The sequence below is a fragment of the Aedes aegypti genome, unplaced genomic scaffold (genome assembly GCF_002204515.2).
Source record: "Aedes aegypti strain LVP_AGWG unplaced genomic scaffold, AaegL5.0 Primary Assembly AGWG_AaegL5_hic_scaff_56_PBJ_arrow, whole genome shotgun sequence".
Taxonomy (NCBI): domain Eukaryota; kingdom Metazoa; phylum Arthropoda; class Insecta; order Diptera; family Culicidae; genus Aedes; species Aedes aegypti.
In genome coordinates, this window is record NW_018736247.1 from 99,980 (window position 1) to 118,920 (window position 18,941).

An 18,941-nucleotide genomic window follows, 5' to 3' on the forward strand; every position below is an offset into this window, starting at 1 on the left:
AAAAACAAATCTACTCTAAAGTTTTGGTGTTACATAACAGTGAGCTGCTGAATTTATACGACTTTGATTATAGTTGATTTCTTATACTTGTTTTTTTTTCTCTTTAATCGTAATTCTCTCCTCGTACTCATCTTCTCTGGCTCTGATTACTTTAACTGTGTGTATGAGTGTATGTGTAATAAATACATATTATAAACTTTGAATCAATTATAAGTGTGATTATTATGCTTTTGTTCATATTTAAATCGGGCTTTACTTTTCGAACAGGGAGAGGTCATTTGCCTAACTATAACTAAGATGAATGCTTTCTTTTCGTGTCTTCCAAGAAATTTTGTGTTTGTTGATTTTCAGATATTATGTTTTACTTTGTAGGTTAGCCAGACAGCAGTTAGTAAACGATGGCGATCGAATGGTGATGACATAGTATTGATCATTGTTTTATTTCAAGTGCCAAATAGAACGATTGTTCGTGCGCTTCTACTAGTTACCTAATTTGTTCTGACTGTTGCTTGTAATTGATGAGAGGAAGAGTACTACGTTTACTTGTGTATAAATGTGTTTGTGTTCGTTTCTCAAAGTACTGTATATGAAACGGAGATCTCAGTCTACTGGAAAACCGGGTTACTATGATTGATCAGAAATTGGGTTTGCTATTGTCATTGTTCGGTACGGTTAACTGAAGTAAACTTAGCAAAGATTATGGAAATTTCACTAGAGATGAATGACAAAAATAGATTATCTAATGATTGAGGAAATCCAACGAGATGGAAAATCAGTTGATACTCATTATTGTTTTTAACCATAGAGATTGTTATTTTTTGGCTTAACAGTTGTTTTGGTTCTCCTAAACAGTTACGCTTAATTTCTTTTTAATATAATATACTCCACACACATACAGACAGACATATAAAAGGCTTAGTATTGTTTGTGTTCTCCTCACAGGGATTCTAAGATTGCTATACAAATATATTCAACAGTTTTAGTTGAAGTCAATAGTAGTAGTCCCTAGTAGTAACACATACCATTCTGTTTTGTATTCACTAGTACTATTTCGGGTGAAAAATTTGGATTGACATTAATGGTTGAACATTGTTTCCCCCTCTAAATTGCTACAGGGAAAACTATCGACAACAAAAAAGGAAACCGAAAAAACGACTATCTTTGACTGTGTCACATGGATGACGCACGGCTCAACAACATGCCACATGACTGCTGTGATTGTTCTATCAATATTTTAGGATAGTTACGCCTAGAATGCTTCTCCCTTTTTTTTGTTATTTTCACATTATATCTATAAATAGCTGGGCGCCATTCCTTCGCTTATCGTACCCTAGTAATTTTAGGTTAATTTTTGTTCATTATTATTGTTTTCTTCCTTCTAGTTCCTCCGGTTGTCACAGTTGTATAAACACCGCTATTTATTACTTTGATGATTTGCTTCTTCCGATGTAAAGAAGTACAATACTAAATTGACACATTTATTCGCTAACCCTAGGAATTATTTTTGCTATAATTTGTGTTGCTTGACTGTCCAATACTGACTTTGCATCGTTACTACAAACATAAATATCAACAAAATTAATACTCAAAACAATTAAATTACAACAAAAACAATCGTTTGACGCCACCGGAATCGAAAACAAAGTAAGCCATGAATTCGTTCCACTGGAACGTCACCGCCTGCTTTGCTTCCGTTTCCAAACAAAACAAAACCACCAAAGTCAGCCCCGGAAAAATGCTCGGACAGCCAACCCGTGTCCCTTCGCTTCTATTGGCTGTATCTGTATGTATGTGTGCTTTTGTTTTTTGTATAATTGTAACTCCTACCGATTAAAATATTCACTGTTTGCTTCACACTTTGTTCATATCACTGTCAGCGAAAAACAGTTGCCTTTCGCTTCGATTTTCTCATGACTTCCTTTAGAATTTCATCACTCTTGCTCACACTCTCGCGCATTCCTCGCACTTTTTCTAAGCCAATGCGTTTCGATTGAACCCGTTTTTCTTACGCCCCAGGTTGCCCCAACCAAATTGTTAAAATAGAAGAAACACACGAAAAATGCTTTCATAAATACTCCACAGCGAATTCGAAATACAAACGACTAACTAAAAGCCTACACAGAACCGAAAGAAGAAACCGAAACGACGCCGCTTAGGTGTCCTTGCACTTCATCTTCAGCAGAGGTTCCTTCAGACGACTCGGTTCTATGAAACAGGACCGAGATCGCAACAGTAACCGCTAGTTGGACGACCCGTTGGCATTCCGTTGGCCACCGCTGGCGGCATTGGTTGTGGCACTGGCGTTGGAATAGGAAGTGGTAGACGACGAGATCAGTACGTTTGCTTTGGAGGCGTCCCGCTCGGTGCCGTAGATTTTGCCGGCCTTCTTGGCCATCGACCCGAGCAGCTCCTGGCTTTCCTTGTGGGCGCCGCGCAACGAGAGAGACCACTCCTTGAGGCCGATTTCGTCCTGTGCGGGAAGATACAATCGAAACATTTTCAATATCAATATCAATATCAATATCAATCTTAATCGAAATCGAATCGAAATCGAATCGAAATCGAATCGAAATCGAATCGAAATCGAATCGAAATCGAATCGAAATCGAATCGAAATCGAATCGAAATCGAATCGAAATCGAATCGAAATCGAATCGAAATCGAATCGAAATCGAATCGAAATCGAATCGAAATCGAATCGAAATCGAATCGAAATCGAATCGAAATCGAATCGAAATCGAATCGAAATCGAATCGAAATCGAATCGAATCGAATCGAAATCGAATCGAAATCGAATCGAAATCGAATCGAAATCGAATCGAAATCGAATCGAAATCGAATCGAAATCGAATCGAAATCGAATCGAAATCGAATCGAAATCGAATCGAAATCGAATCGAATCGAATCGAAATCGAATCGAAATCGAATCGAAATCGAATCGAAATCGAATCGAAATCGAATCGAAATCGAATCGAAATCGAATCGAAATCGAATCGAAATCGAATCGAAATCGAATCGAAATCGAATCGAAATCGAATCGAAATCGAATCGAAATCGAATCGAAATCGAATCGAAATCGAATCGAAATCGAATCGAAATCGAATCGAAATCGAATCGAAATCGAATCGAAATCGAATCGAAATCGAATCGAAATCGAATCGAAATCGAATCGAAATCGAATCGAAATCGAATCGAAATCGAATCGAAATCGAATCGAAATCGAATCGAAATCGAATCGAAATCGAATCGAAATCGAATCGAAATCGAATCGAAATCGAATCGAAATCGAATCGAAATCGAATCGAAATCGAATCGAAATCGAATCGAAATCGAATCGAAATCGAATCGAAATCGAATCGAAATCGAATCGAAATCGAATCGAAATCGAATCGAAATCGAATCGAAATCGAATCGAAATCGAATCGAAATCGAATCGAAATCGAATCGAAATCGAATCGAAATCGAATCGAAATCGAATCGAAATCGAATCGAAATCGAATCGAAATCGAATCGAAAATCGAATCGAAATCGAATCGAAATCGAATCGAAATCGAATCGAAATCGAATCGAAATCGAATCGAAATCGAAATCGAATCGAAATCGAATCGAAATCGAATCGAAATCGAATCGAAATCGAATCGAAATCGAATCGAAATCGAATCGAAATCGAATCGAAATCGAATCGAAATCGAATCGAAATCGAATCGAAATCGAATCGAAATCGAATCGAAATCGAATCGAAATCGAATCGAAATCGAATCGAAATCGAATCGAAATCGAATCGAAATCGAATCGAAATCGAATCGAAATCGAATCGAAATCGAATCGAAATCGAATCGAAATCGAATCGAAATCGAATCGAAATCGAATCGAAATCGAATCGAAATCGAATCGAAATCGAATCGAAATCGAATCGAAATCGAATCGAAATCGAATCGAAATCGAATCGAAATCGAATCGAAATCGAATCGAAATCGAATCGAAATCGAATCGAAATCGAATCGAAATCGAATCGAAATCGAATCGAAATCGAATCGAAATCGAATCGAAATCGAATCGAAATCGAATCGAAATCGAATCGAAATCGAATCGAATCGAATCGAAAATCGAATCGAAATCGAATCGAAATCGAATCGAAATCGAATCGAAATCGAATCGAAATCGAATCGAAATCGAATCGAAATCGAATCGAAATCGAATCGAAATCGAATCGAAATCGAATCGAAATCGAATCGAAATCGAATCGAAATCGAATCGAAATCGAATCGAAATCGAATCGAAATCGAATCGAAATCGAATCGAAATCGAATCGGAAATCGAATCGAAATCGAATCGAAATCGAATCGAAATCGAATCGAAATCGAATCGAAATCGAATCGAAATCGAATCGAAATCGAATCGAAATCGAATCGAAATCGAATCGAAATCGAATCGAAATCGAATCGAAATCGAATCGAAATCGAATCGAAATCGAATCGAAATCGAATCGAAATCGAATCGAAATCGAATCGAAATCGAATCGAAATCGAATCGAAATCGAATCGAAATCGAATCGACGAATCGAATCGAAATCGAATCGAAATCGAATCGAAATCGAATCGAAATCGAATCGAAATCGAATCGAAATCGAATCGAAATCGAATCGAAATCGAATCGAAATCGAATCGAAATCGAATCGAAATCGAATCGAAATCGAATCGAAATCGAATCGAAATCGAATCGAAATCGAATCGAATCGAAATCGAATCGAAATCGAATCGAAATCGAATCGAAATCGAATCGAAATCGAATCGAAATCGAATCGAAATCGAATCGAAATCGAATCGAAATCGAATCGAAATCGAATCGAAATCGAATCGAAATCGAATCGAAATCGAATCGAAATCGAATCGAAATCGAATCGAAATCGAATCGAAATCGAATCGAAATCGAATCGAAATCGAATCGAAATCGAATCGAAATTGAAATCGAATCGAAATCGAATCGAAATGAAATCGAAATCGAATCGAAATCTTTCAAAAATCCGATCGAAAATCCGATCGAAATCCGATTCAAATCTGATTGAAATCCAATCGTAATTCAATCGAAATCCGATTGAATTCCGATCGAAATCTGATCGAAATTCGATTGAATTCCGATCAAAATCCGATCGAAATCCGATCGAAATTTGATCGAAATCCGATTGAAATCTAATCGAAATCCGATTGAAATCCGATCGAAATCTGATTGAAATGCGATTCAAATCCGATCGAAAACCGATTGAATTCCGATCGAAATCGGATCGAAATTCGATTGAATTCCGATCGAAATCTAATCAAATCTGATCGAAATCTGATCAAAATCCGATCCAAAATCGATCGAAATCCGATTGAAATCCGATCGAAATCTAATCGAAATCTGATCGAAATCCGATTGAAATCCGATCGAAGTCTGATCGAAATCTGATCGAAATCCGATTGAAATCCGATTGAAATCCGATCGAAATCTGATCGAAATGCGATTCAAATCCGATTGAAATCCGATCGAAAACCGATTGAATTCCGATCGAAATCCGATTGAAATATGATTGAAATCCGATTGAAATCCGATCAAAACTCGATCGAAATCCGATTGAATTCCGATCGAAATCCGATCAAAGTTGATCGAAATCCGATTGAAATACGATTGAAATCCGATTGAAATCCGATTGAAATCCGATTGAAATCCGATCAAAATCCGAAATCCGATTCAAATCTGATTGAAATCCAATCGTAATTCAATCGAAATCCGATTGAATTCCGATCGAAATTCGATTGAATTCCGATCAAAATCCGATCGAAATCTGATCGAAATCCGATCGAAATTTGATCGAAATCCGATTGAATTCCGATTGAAATCTGATCGAAATCCGATCGAAATCTGATCAAAATCCGATTGAAATCCGATTGAAATCCGATTGAAATCCGATCGAAATCTGATCGAAATCCGATCGAAATCCGATTAAATTCCGAAATCGGATCGAAATTCGATTGAATTCCGATCAAAATCCGATCGAAATCTAATCGAAATCCGATCGAAATCTGATCGAAATCCGATTGAAATCCGATCGAAATCTGATAGAAATCTGATCGAAATCCGATCGAAATCCGATTGAATTCCGGTCAAAATTGGATCGAAATTCGATTGAATTCCGTTCAAAATTCGATCGAAATCTAATCGAAATCCGATCGATATCTGATCGAAATCCGATTGAAATCCGATCGAAATCTGATCGAAATCCGATCAAAATCCGATTGAAATCCGATCGAAATTCAATCGAAATCTGATTGAATTCCGATCGAAATTGGATTGAAATTTGATTGAATTCCGATCAAAATCCGATTGAAATCTTATCGAAATCCGATCGAAATCCGATTGAAATCTGATCGAAATCCGATTGAAATCCGATGGAAATCCGATTGAATTCTCATCGAAATCTAATCGAAATCCGATTGAAATCCGATCAAAAGTCAATCGTTATCCGATAGAAATTTAAGTGAAATTCAATTAAGGAGGAATTTATCAAATACTGGAGCCCTGTTCACCGATAATCAAAACTACTTACCGCCATCGTCAGTATCAGTCGTCCGTCCCGAATGCCATCTCGGAACTTGATCTGTATGCACTGTTCGTTCTTGAACTGTATGTAGTCCGGCGCGATCTCCTCGATCTGGTCCATAAACACCAGGTCCGGCTTCGTGCTGCTACTTTCCGTGTGTAGTTCTAGCCTGCAATCCGACAAGAATCGATTCTTCAGTTTACCGGAGACCGACGACTAATCGAAAGTCACTCACCTATTTGGATAAAGCTTTGCGTACCGCGTCTGCCACACCGACGCAAACGAACCGCTGTACTTCTTGAGATACCCGTGCAGTATGCAGTCCGAGTCCTTCTCGTCCGCGTCGAACCGCTGCTTCTGCTTCGCCTTTCGCTTTTGCTCCACCCGATCCGCCTCCAGGTTGACGGTTTCGAATACTGTTTCTGCCACCTCCTGCTGCCATCTGTATGTGAATAGTGGAATCAGAGGTTAGGTTTCGCGCTTGGGAAGGTTCCTTATAATACGTGCCTTTCCGAGATGGTCAGCGGGAAGTACTTGTAAAGCTCTTGATCCTGTTCAGTCAGTTTGATACCTTTGGTGTCCTCTTCGTCGAACGAACCGATATCGAAGGCGTCCGCGGCGTTAACTTCCCCCCGGGGCGGTATCAGAGGTGGGGTGTACTTCTGGTAGTACACCTGATTCCAGTCGATACCGGTGAAGAATGGATGCGCTTTGACCTCGTCCGCCCTGTGGAGTTTTCGATAAGAGAAATTAGAAGCTAGAAGGAGGACATAATTTGGCTGAAGCTCACCCTCCCCCTTTACAGCCTAATCGTTTGTCTATGTCCCGTTGTAGCAGTCCTTCCAGCAAGTCTCTCAGTTCTTTGCTAAACGATTCCGGTAGTTCGACGTTCTGCAAATTGGAATCGGAAAATTAGTTTTCAATCCACACTAAAAGCAGCAGCATCCACCGAACTTACCATCGTCAACGTCATCCGGTCGATTTCGTGTTTGTCCTTGGTTTTGTGCTGCCGGAAGGGCGAATGGCCCTTCAGCAGTTTGTAAAGCATGCACCCGAAACTGAACCAATCGGCACTGGAATCGTACGGGGTACCCTTGGAGAGCACTTCCGGTGCCATGTAGCCATGTGTCCCAACCGAGGCGTGCGGTTTCTTTTTGCTAAAATCACAAGCCAACCCCAGATCGGAAATCCTCACGTGTCCATTCTCGTCCAGTAGAATGTTGGCCGGTTTCAAGTCCCGATACACGATGAACCGCTTGTGCATGTGCTCCAGCCCGAGAATGACCTAGATTTGCGAAGGAAAGAGAAACAGTTAGCGAACCAGATAAGTGAAAATGGAGAAAATTAAAACGGAAATGGAGCAGATAAGGTTTCGTTCGATTCCCAGTTGGTGTTCGGTCACGTGGAATAGTAGTTGCCGGGGTGGTCGCGGCAGGAGGCAGATTCCCAGCAGCAGCAGCAGCACACTTTGATTACTTTGGACAACGAGTTTGGAGTCATGTGAGAATAGAAAACAGCGCAATTGCATCGAAATAGTTTTGTTTTCATACTTTTTCACAGCGACAAATAACGATACCTTATCTACTAGGGAGAGGGAGCACCATGGCTAGCCAATTTCCGATCGCATTTCACGATTCTGATTAAGATTAAGCCATTCTAAAGAATATTGCTTGATATGCTTTCGATGCACAAGGTAAGGTCATATGTAGAAGCCAAAGAAGCTCATTTGCATTTGTCAAAATCAATTGACTAATCATTTATGTAAAGTCTGTCCAACGCTTTGAAATATCCCACGTGAAATATTTCACAACAGACGAAATACATACAGAAGCCATTTCAATTCTGGAACGCTAAAACAGCATTAAGATAGCATTCTTCTTGTAGTGTAGTTAAAGCATACATTTCTGCTATTTTATTGTTTTTGGTAAATGAAAGAGTCTATGGTATGTGCGATGAACTATTTTATGTTTAGGAAAATCACATAAATTGAGAAATCGTAAAAATCCTGGACCACTGGTACGTAGCTAAATTGCTTCTTTCTCGGCGAGTTCTCAATTCCGGTCCAGCCGAACTTCAATTCCGATATCGTTTCCTACCGAACCGGAAAGGATTGTTCTTCACCTAGAGCGGCACAAATTCCGGAGCTAGCTGAACTTTTCGCATCATCGACTCACATTCCGACAAAGCTGGTTCGCCGTCTGCAGGAAGTTCATTTTCTTTGGCGAGGGACGGGGGGGTTGATATCTTTTATCCAATCCATCTTCATCATTGTAGTTGGAGGGTGATATGGCGGTGTCGGGAAGGATATTGCACAGAAATGAGGTGGAATAGCGATATTGGCCGTATCGTGTGCGCGCCGGTTGAAGGAATAACTTTAATCGGATTAGTGTCGCTCTTGTGCCGGAGTTTCCGTTCGGATAGATCGGAATTCCGCAAGACGAGCGAAAGGAGAATCACGATTGTATATTTTAAATTATTGAGCGTTGGGTTATTCTTCGAAAGATTGTTGAATCAATCAATCAATCCATTATTTAAATCCTAATCTCTTCAGAAAACTTTAGTTCAAATCATATTTTTATTGTGTTTTAAAAGCTTTCTTTTATTAGCTATGATTATAACTCAACTCCATAACAAGCAGGCAATTCTTTACAGAGTTTTTCTACTCGTCGTTTTTTCTATATTTATTTACGTTTCTTCTTTATTTCTCTGTCTTCTTCTTTATTTTCCATGTCTTCTTCTTTATTTTTCCATAGTTTCTCATTCTCATATTTTGTCGACGGGGTTGGTGGTCTAATGGCTACCGCTTCTGCTTCATAAGCAGAAGGTCATGGGTTCAATCCCAGCCCCGTCCCTTTCATCGTACTTTGTACTTGTATCTTTCACTTGCTCCTATCTACCACTCTCAATATGTCAAAGTTGATGTTATCTATCACAGTTCATAGCATTTGCTAGAACCCGAGACGGACAAAAACATCTAAACCGTTTCCCTACGCTTTCATTCGTTCATCATTCATGCTATTCCTTTACGCCTGATATATAGGCCGTCTGCTAACCAAATCAGAAAGCCTCTCTGTCATAAAAACTACCCCACCCTTTCACCCTTCCCGCATAAACTGGCGTTGACGCAGTGGTATATGAGCCTCTGTACGTGCTATAAATTCTTTTGTTCTCATGACTTTTACTGTGTGCCGTGTGTTGGTGCTGTTTCGCTCTCTCTCATGGGCAACCGCAGTAAAAACAGGGCGCACAGTAAAAGTCAAACGGTTTATAGCATGCATAGGCTCATACGGTCAACCGTGGCAAGCTCTTAACATGTAAACCATTGTATTCATACTGCTCAACATTAGCATTTGACAAATTTGCCAGAACTAAAGAACAATTCCGTTCATCTCAATACAGCAATCGATTCACAAAAGAACAGCTATGTTCACAATAAACGTTCGTCAGCTCGGTTCAACTCAAATCGGCAATTTCACACTTTTCAAAAACAAATACAATTGACAATTCGCCACCCCAAAGAAAAACGATTATCTCCAACACACGTTTCCATGATCCTCGTCGCCACTTCAGGAAAACATTTCTCGCTAAACATTACTAAAGGACCTATGTACAAATGAGAGATTCTCTCCTCTCTCGCTCTCTTTCAATTATAACAGTGGAATACTAAAGCTTTTGGAAAGTTTTTCACCATAGATCGAAAGGCAATTTCCTTGACTAGCGTTTCATACAAAAAAACGCAACAGAGGAGGTTAATGTGACTCAGTTATTGATTAAAGAGAAAGTAAACAAAGAGAGCCTCTCAATGTTAGATAGGGGGATTTTTTTTTATTATCGGACAATTTGGGCCGAAGGTTCTCCGATTTGCATGAAATTTTCACCAGAGGTAGAGCTCGTGGATACATGACCAAAAGTGAAATTTTTTTGTTTCATTAATCTATACTCTAACTTTCGTCCATAGACGCCAAAGTGGTATCTTTTACCGTTTAGGCGACAGAACTGAAAAACCGATGACCACCCGCACGCTTCCCATAGAAAAATGTGTTCTATTGTGGGCCTCATAACCATGCGCTAACGGCGGCAGTAATTTACACGTATTGTAAGTGTAACGCAGTAAACCATCCTTTCCTCTTCAGTCAGAAGAAGCTTTTTGGTCAACCGGAGCACTCTCCTTTGGTCTGTTGGGTGTTTTGTATGTCCTTTATTCGTAACCTTTACTATTGAGACCAACAGTCTTTAATTGAAAACGATCCTAACATTTAATAATATAGGTAATAGGAACTGACCCTCAGCAAGCATGGGAAAATTCACTCACTCACCCGAACGCCACCGATGAAAAATAGCAAACAATCTGCTGCTATCGAACATTCAGTGATAGCTGAACCGTCCTAGGCGGAGTGTAGCATGAAAGCGTCGAAACCGATTGTGTAAATGCGACAATCGGAAGGAACGCGAAGAGAAGTGAATACCAATACACTTGTATCTGCGAGGCACAAGTTAATGCACTTAGCATCCATTCGCCGAATGCATTGAACTGACTGAGAGGATTCCTACTCACTGAATCATTCCGTGGTGTGGACTGCCAGTCAGTAAACGCTCATTAGCACTCAAACCCGAATGCCATTCGAACGGAATCAGAATGTAAACAATCATTCCGGGACAAACATTTCAAAAGGGCACATCGACATTGGTAAACATTGGCTTTGCAAGCCACTGTTGAACCCAATTCAACTCGATCACGCTCACCAATACCACTATCAGGAAGAGCTAACACCAATCTTTCTGATAGTGGGGTAAGTTTGCGTGGGCGGGCTAAAAAGGGCTCAACAGCAACGTTTCTGAAAAAAAGCTCAAGACCTCTTGGGCCCTTTTCAAATGTTTATCCTTTGTCCGAATTTCGGTATTGCATTCGACTGATCAGATGCCGTTTTTTGTTTCGCTTAGTGCTCGCCGAAGAAACAGAATGGGCACTGGAAATTGAAACGTTCGGCTTGGTAAAAAAAACGGCATTTTCGCTCCCGACTGTGCGTGGAAGCACAATAACTGAGTAGGTGTTTCCCATGCTTGACCCTCAGTATCATATAGTTGCCTAGCAAAAAGGATATTTATGCATACATAAAGTGCTATTTTTAATTTTCTTGCTTTTTTCAAATTTTGTTAATGATTAGATAATCAACTAAAAGCGCGCGAATAAATTTTCAGTTTTGTTTTCTATACAAAGTGAAATATTTGATGTAAATTCTGATTGTTCCTTGGAAGAATATAGTATAGTATTTGCATGTATATAATATCAATCAACTGTATAACACTCAGGGACGCTATATATTGTTCCATTGATGGCTGCTGTGGAATATGCCACTGCCAGTCAGCGTGCAGCCTCTACAGTTGGCGCCTACCCAACAGCGCGCCAAACTGTATTGAGAAGCGTACGCGCGTAATGAATAATTATTGTATGTTTTGTCTGGCCGTATCATGTGCCTATATAAGGTGCACCCATTGAATTTGTAAGAATGTAGTTTCTTTCGTTTCTCCACCGAGTAGGCATGCTGCCTCTCATTGGTAATAAATCTGTTAAAGTGAAGCCGTTCGCTTGATTTGCCGTCCGTTGTATCGTAAAAGACACAACGTAGGAAAGACGTCCTGGCCGAAACAACATATTAACAATATATTCATAAGTTTTCAAAGAAAGTGGATCTTGAGATTAGATCCTTCAAACGTTACCATAATGATTGATTGTAACAAGAACTTCCCGTGCGGCTTTCATAGAGGCTGTTAGCTTTAATACTAAATAACGTTGCTGATGAAGGGCACACAAAACACCCAACAGACCAATGGAGAGTGTTCCGATTGACGAAAAGCTTCTTCTGACTGGAAAGGAAAGGATGGTTTACTTTGTTAGACTTACAATGCGTGTAAATTACTGCCGCCGTTAGCGCACGGTTATGAGGCCCACAATAGAACACATTTTCCTATGGGAAGCGTGCGGGTGGTCATCGGTTTTTCAGTTCTGTCGCCTAAACGGTAAAAGATACCACTTTGACGTCTATGGACGAAAGTTAGAGTATGGATTAATGAAACAAAAAATATTTTTTTGAAAATTTTTCATGATACAGACGATAGTTTTTTCGCTATTTTTCCGATAATTTTCTTCATGGTGAAAAATTTTCCGAGAAATGTTTCCTTTTTATATTTTTAATAGATTGCTGAGAAAATTTCCTTTCGATTTCACTAAAAAACTTTTGTTCTACGATGCATAGTTCAGGAGATATGAATTTTCAAAGTTTGAGGTATATAGAGAAATCGTGAAAATTCATCTAGAGTTTTCCGGGAAAATAGGCCACTATAATTTTTTTGAATTTCACTTTTGGTCATGTATCCACTAGCTCTAGTTCTGGTGAAAATTTCATGCAAATCGGAGAACCTCCGGCTCAAACCTGTCCGATAATTTAAAAAAAATGCCCATAGGTCCTTTAGAAAAATTGAGCGAGATTTCATCAAAAACTGGAAGAGCGTCTACCAGAAGCTGGGAAATCTTCCATCAGAAGCTGAAAAAGCTTCTATCAGAATATAGTAAAGCTTCTATCAGAAGCTATAAAAGCTTTTATCAGAAGCTAGAGAAGCTCCTGTCAAAAGCTGAAAAAGTTTGTATCAGAAGCTGGAAAATCGTCTATTAGTAGCTGGAAGAGCTTGTTTAAGAAGAAGCAAAAGCTTATCTCAGAAGCTGGAAGAGCTTCTGTCAAAAGCTGAAGAAGCTTCTATCAAAAGCAGGAAAAGCGTCATTAGAAGCTGAAAGAGCTTGTTTAAGAAGCAAGAAAAGCTCATCTCAGTAGATTAAAGAAACTGGAAAAGCTTCTATCAGAAGCCGAAAAAGCTTCTATCAGAATCTGGGAAAGTTTCAATCAGAAGCTAGGAAATCTTTTATCACAAACTGGAGAAGCCTTTATCAAACGCTGGTAGGTAGTGCTTCGTGAAGCCTAAGCAGGACTGCTCGGTTTTGCGTCGTCGTTTGCGTCGCTGGAGAGTTTTGGAGCGTCTTGCTGGGTAGTGCTTCGTGAAGCCCAAGCAGGACAGTTCGGTTTTGCATCGTCAGATATATTTTGCTCACGATTTCGCGCGTGTTTGCGTCGCTGGAGATTTTTTTTTCCTGTTTTGGAGCGTCTTGCTTGGTAGTGCTTCGTGAAGCCCAAGCAGGAAAGTTCGGTTTTGCGCCGTCCGATATATTTTGCTCACGGTTTCGCGCGTGTTTTTGTCGCCGGAGATTTTTTTACGCGTATCGTTATTTTATACAATCCAATGACTCTGGAGGGATCGGTTTTGCATTTTACTGGCTATTGAGCAAAAATATTACTGCACAATCGACAAGCATTTCGCGAAAGACTATTGATACTATAAATAAACTATTGTTTTCTCTTTTGATTGCCGGCATTCAAAAGATTAAATTGAGAACACTTAAACAATAAATGTTTATGGTCTATCGCCAGCTTTCTAGGCGAATCCTGACAGTATACCTTCCCCAACCTCCAACTCCGTAGCACTTATAAGGGTGTCGCTGAGTCGGTGGCCTCTCATTAAGTAAGTGCTACATCAACATTTCCTTTCCCAATCCCAAGTTACGGTAAAGATGGGCGTGGCCGGGAATAGTGATATTCATGCTTTTAATATTCTTGTTTATGATTTGAAAAAGGTATACTCCCCTGCCTTGTTCCTGACAGTAGTCAGAATGAGATTATTAAAAAGAAACATGAATGTATCCAATCTACGAAGTATACCGTAACTACGCTAACGCTAAGCCTTTATCAAACGCTGGAAGAGCTTCTATCAGAAGCTGGAAAAGTTTTTATCAAAAGTTGGAAAAGCTTCTTTCAGAAGCTGCAGAAACTTCTATCAGAAGCTACAAAAGCTTCTCCAAGTAGCTGGAAGAGCTTATTTCAAAAGCTTGTTAAGCTCCTCTCAGAGGCCTCAAAAAGAGGTGGGGGTGTACCCAAACACCACGGTCCATACAAATTTTATTGTTTCCTATGTTCGATTGAATTATACTAGATGTACAAACATTGAAGTGTTCCAAAAAACTAAAAGTATCAAACAGTAAATGTACACAAAATAATCGTCCCGAAGCAAAAAGAAAATCGAAAATGAACATCGTATTTGTGCGAAACTAATGGATGCCACGTCAAATTTGAGAACTGAAGCAAATTGAACGATGATACCCGGAGTCCGGAAATGGACCACCGAACTGGAAGCGAAACCGCAGTGAAACGAATAATGGCAAGAGAAAAAAAAACACATTCCGGACAGGTTTAAGAAAAGCCAGAAGCAACGAAGTAGCGCATCCTTGGCAAAGGTTGGCCCACCACTAGCAACAACCGCCAAGATGTGATGAGTTTCATTTTTTTCCTTGGACCTGAAGAAAAATATCGCTGAATGGGTGAGTGTAGGTGGAATTGGAGTTCGGTTAGTGGTGGGGGTGGTGTCAGTTCGATTTTTTCCCTGAAAGGAAATATAAAACCACGAGCAATGCTCGTAAAATTCATCGTTTTCATGCAATATGAGCCAGAGGCGTACGCCAAGGGCGCAGCCAGGACATTCAGGAGGATGCACATTTGTTGACGTCTTTCGTCCTTTTATGTGCAATTTTTCTATATTTTTGCATGAAACGTGACACTGAAAAGGACCTAAACCTTTTTTATTCTATCATAGTAGGGAAAGTATTGTCATAAATACAATTCTGATCAATTTCCAGGACAAGAGGGAGCTTTAGAGACCTTCCATTCAAAATAAAGACTTTTAAGGCTAAGTAGCCCGTCATTCGTTTTGGCAACAATGATGACTTTTCAGCTTGCATTTCAAAGTGATAAAACTCAGTCTTGATCATTAACATTGACTTGAAAAAGTATCACTGTACGCGCTAACATACATAAAGTATGCTGATAGTTTTCCAGCTGTGTCAGTGCAAAACCAACTGATTTTCTTTGATTCGAAATCGTGAGATGAATTAGCAACAATCATCAACGACGCGTACACATTTCAATGACGGCCTACTTTGCCTTAATGACGTGCATTAATGATAGTGACCAAGTTTCTAAAAAGAGACTTGCTACCAGCCCTGGATTAAAAGATCAACTTTTGTAGCAAATCATTTGATTAGGATTTCTTCGTCGGTTAGGAAGAGAGACAAACTCACCCCCCATCCCAGCCTCCTTCTGACTACGCCCACGGGCGTACTCAGCGGTAGTAGCATTCCGATGAGGTTGCAAGAGCAGGAAGTATCTTCTGGGGGTTGCCTTTGCTCTCCTTACAAAGTTGTAAACCAAGAAGACTAACTGTCGGAACGTATCTGGTAATGTTGGCTTTTGTCAGCGTTTGAGATATGCCTTGCGGCAGGAAGAGTGACCGGAGCAGAGAGTAAGCTCTACTGCATTATTGAACTTTAAAAGTTCGATTTTTTTTTCTTCATGGCACCATCTTTGGGGTGGTTTGTGCGGTCGTACAGGAAAGCCCATCGCCAAATGAGATGTCTTGGAACTGTGAAAATAAAAGAAGGGAAAAAATGCGGCATCGGAAGCCATCGCGTCCCGCCGGGAGCTTCAAAGGGCCAACTTGGATGGTTGATTTATGGCTTTCGATATCGACCATAATTGAGGGGAGGGAGTTGAAGTTAATTGTGTGCTCTTAAATAATGGTCCTGCTGAAGACGCTGGTGATGGCGATGATGAAGCTGATGATGTTGGGACGTATCTCTAAATAAATGGTGGTGGCCTACTACGAACGCAACACCTTTGTTTAGAATCGTAATATAAATCGTGGTTCTGCAATCCAAGTAGAATGAGTGTTTAAGGTGTGGTTTCGGTTGAGAGAACGCGTTAAAATGTCTGTGGTGCCGGGTTTTGAGGGAGGTTTTATACCGTTTCGACTACCGATGTTTGGCAGTTAAATGTTTATGGGTGGTTTACGAAGCATCCAAGCCATTGAGTGGCATTAATGTGATGTGATTCGAGTTCATGTGATGTTGTGACTGCCAACCACAATAGTTTATTCATTTGGTATAACAAAACCAGGAAATGGTTAGAGTAGTAGACTTGAATTTCGCAAAACTTACGTGACACTTCTCATTACAGCAGTTTAAAAGTGTGAATCTCATTTGTTGGTATCAAGGACATTCCATGTTTTCATAGTTCATAGATGTCTGATGATGATTTTAAACTACAGTCAACTCTCAATAACTCGATATTTAATGGTTCATCGAGTTCGGGAGGCATCGAGTTACAGAACACAAAACCAGTACAACAGTGGCGTAGCTAGAGTCTTGGGGGCCCGGTGCGGAGGCAGCTTTGGGGGCCCCTCCAAAATTATGTTATTACCGAACTCACACGTACCTTCTACATTTTTTTCGAAAGCGTTCAATATTGAAATTGATTAACTGATTACGCGTGGTAAAGATGGATGAATTATTAGTGAAATCAAGAAAATCGTAAAAAGCGTTTTTATTGTAAAGTATTTTTTTTCTCTTATAAGCAGGTTAAATTAACTCACCAGTAAAAAATCTGAACTGCTACGGCAAATGATGTAATATTTTTTAACAAAATGTAATAAAAGCTTAAATTTGTTTTACCAAATTAGGATGGTAGTGTTGCCTAACGCAGAACACCTACCTATAAAAAATGAGTGTATTGTTTGAAATGATACCAATGTAAAAAAAAAAAAAAAATTCGGACCCACGTCTCTTGTATGCCAGACAAGTGCCTTACCAACTAAGCTACCGAGCCACTTGGCGATTCAATAACGTGATTGAAAAGTAAAAAAACACTCTGCCGATAAAAAATCACCCATACCTCGACGTAGCTAGAATTCGTCCAGGAAATAGTTTGTATTGCTTGTGGAATCAAATAATATATATGAAGCGGTTACCTTAGAAGTTTCTATATGTTTCTGTTTAAAAAGATCTTTTGAGATATTTTGGATAACTTTCTGCATGCTGTACGGTATTAAGTAGTATGCTTATGGTTATTCCTAGTTGAACTTCTTGAAGAATCGTGAAAAAAATCTTGGAACAATTCATATTTACCATGTACAGGTCGGACTCGATTATCCGGAGACTCGATTATCCGGGGACTCGATTATCCGGGATTCGATTATCCGGAATTTTAGACTCGATTATCCGGAATTTGTTTTTTTAAGTTCTTGTTTTTCAATTTTTATGCATAAATCTGAGATAATTTGGTATTGCAATATACAATTTGCAGTTTAGAACGTATTTAAGAAAAGGGGGGTTTGAAAAAATGGATTTCTGTGTATGCTGGTCAAATTTTGTTTTTTTCTCGTAAAGACCCATACAGTACCATACCCATACCTATACGCATCATATAAATAAAATAACGAAAAAAGATAATATTTAAGTTCGTTTGTCAAAGATATAAATTTTTTTCTTAGTGATTCAATTATCCGGAAGATTCGATTATCCGGAGTGAAAAAAAAATCGATACTCCGGATAATCGAGTCCGACCTGTATTTGTTGAAATCGCTGGACAAATTTCAGAAATTTTAGTATTAGAGTAAGGTGGGGCAAAAGTTCGACCTTAGTGGTATAATCAAAGTTTCCAGGAAAATAATAGCAGATGAAACAAAACAAATACCATACAGCGAACCTTCATCATATTGGCTATAACTTTGCTGAACAAACTTATGTCAAAATATTTACCCATTTTTAGTTATAACAGTTTCAAAATTGATTGTCTTATTCGAACTTTTGCCCCACCGGTGGGGCAAAAGTTCGAATCTAGTGTGGGGCAAAAGTTCGTTGGCTAAAACACACAATATCAATACTTTTATGCCAGGCATACTTTCTACCAGCCGTAAACTTATGTTTGCCGAAAAATACACACTAAATTTTCATCAAAAATACCCAAAACAGGGTTAATTGTAATACACCCAAAAAATAGCAGTTTTTCGCAAAACTAAGGGAAATGTAAATTTTTTGTGACATTTTTCGCACGATCAGGCAAATTTAGCTAAATTCGAAGATAATTCGTAGATTTCAGGAAATTTGAAAAATTTTCCGTGGGTTTATACATGGGTCGAACTTTTGCCCCGCCGATTCGAACTTTTGCCCCGCTACGGGCCAAAAATTGATTCCAACTATTTATGGAAAAACTAATCCACGTCAAAGCATTCTTATGATAGGCCTAGAAACGCCCTTACATAAAATATTGAAAAATATTTTATCTTCATTTGGTTCCATGCATCGAAAGTTTGACCAAATATTACAATATTTACGTCGAAAAACAACAAATAGCCATAACTTTTCCAAATCTCAATCGATTTTTATGATATTTGGAGTGGTAGTCTCTTACTTGAATAGCATTCGAATCAC

General features: G+C 39.3%; 1 protein-coding gene across 1 annotated transcript in view; it reads right to left on the bottom strand.

The window, feature by feature from the left end:
- Nucleotides 1-244: 244 nt before the first annotated feature.
- Nucleotides 245-18,941, bottom strand: part of LOC110681207 (G protein-coupled receptor kinase 1-like) — a 47,784-nt gene continuing 29,087 nt past the window's right edge. The window contains exons 3-8 of the mRNA XM_021856986.1: nt 7,536-7,862; nt 7,368-7,468; nt 7,085-7,303; nt 6,813-7,019; nt 6,584-6,746; nt 245-2,470 (exon numbers count right to left, since the gene is read on the bottom strand). Coding sequence (XP_021712678.1) covers nt 2,240-2,470; nt 6,584-6,746; nt 6,813-7,019; nt 7,085-7,303; nt 7,368-7,468; nt 7,536-7,862 — 1,248 coding nt within the window. The 3' untranslated portion in view covers nt 245-2,239. The remainder of the gene's footprint in view (nt 2,471-6,583; nt 6,747-6,812; nt 7,020-7,084; nt 7,304-7,367; nt 7,469-7,535; nt 7,863-18,941) is intronic.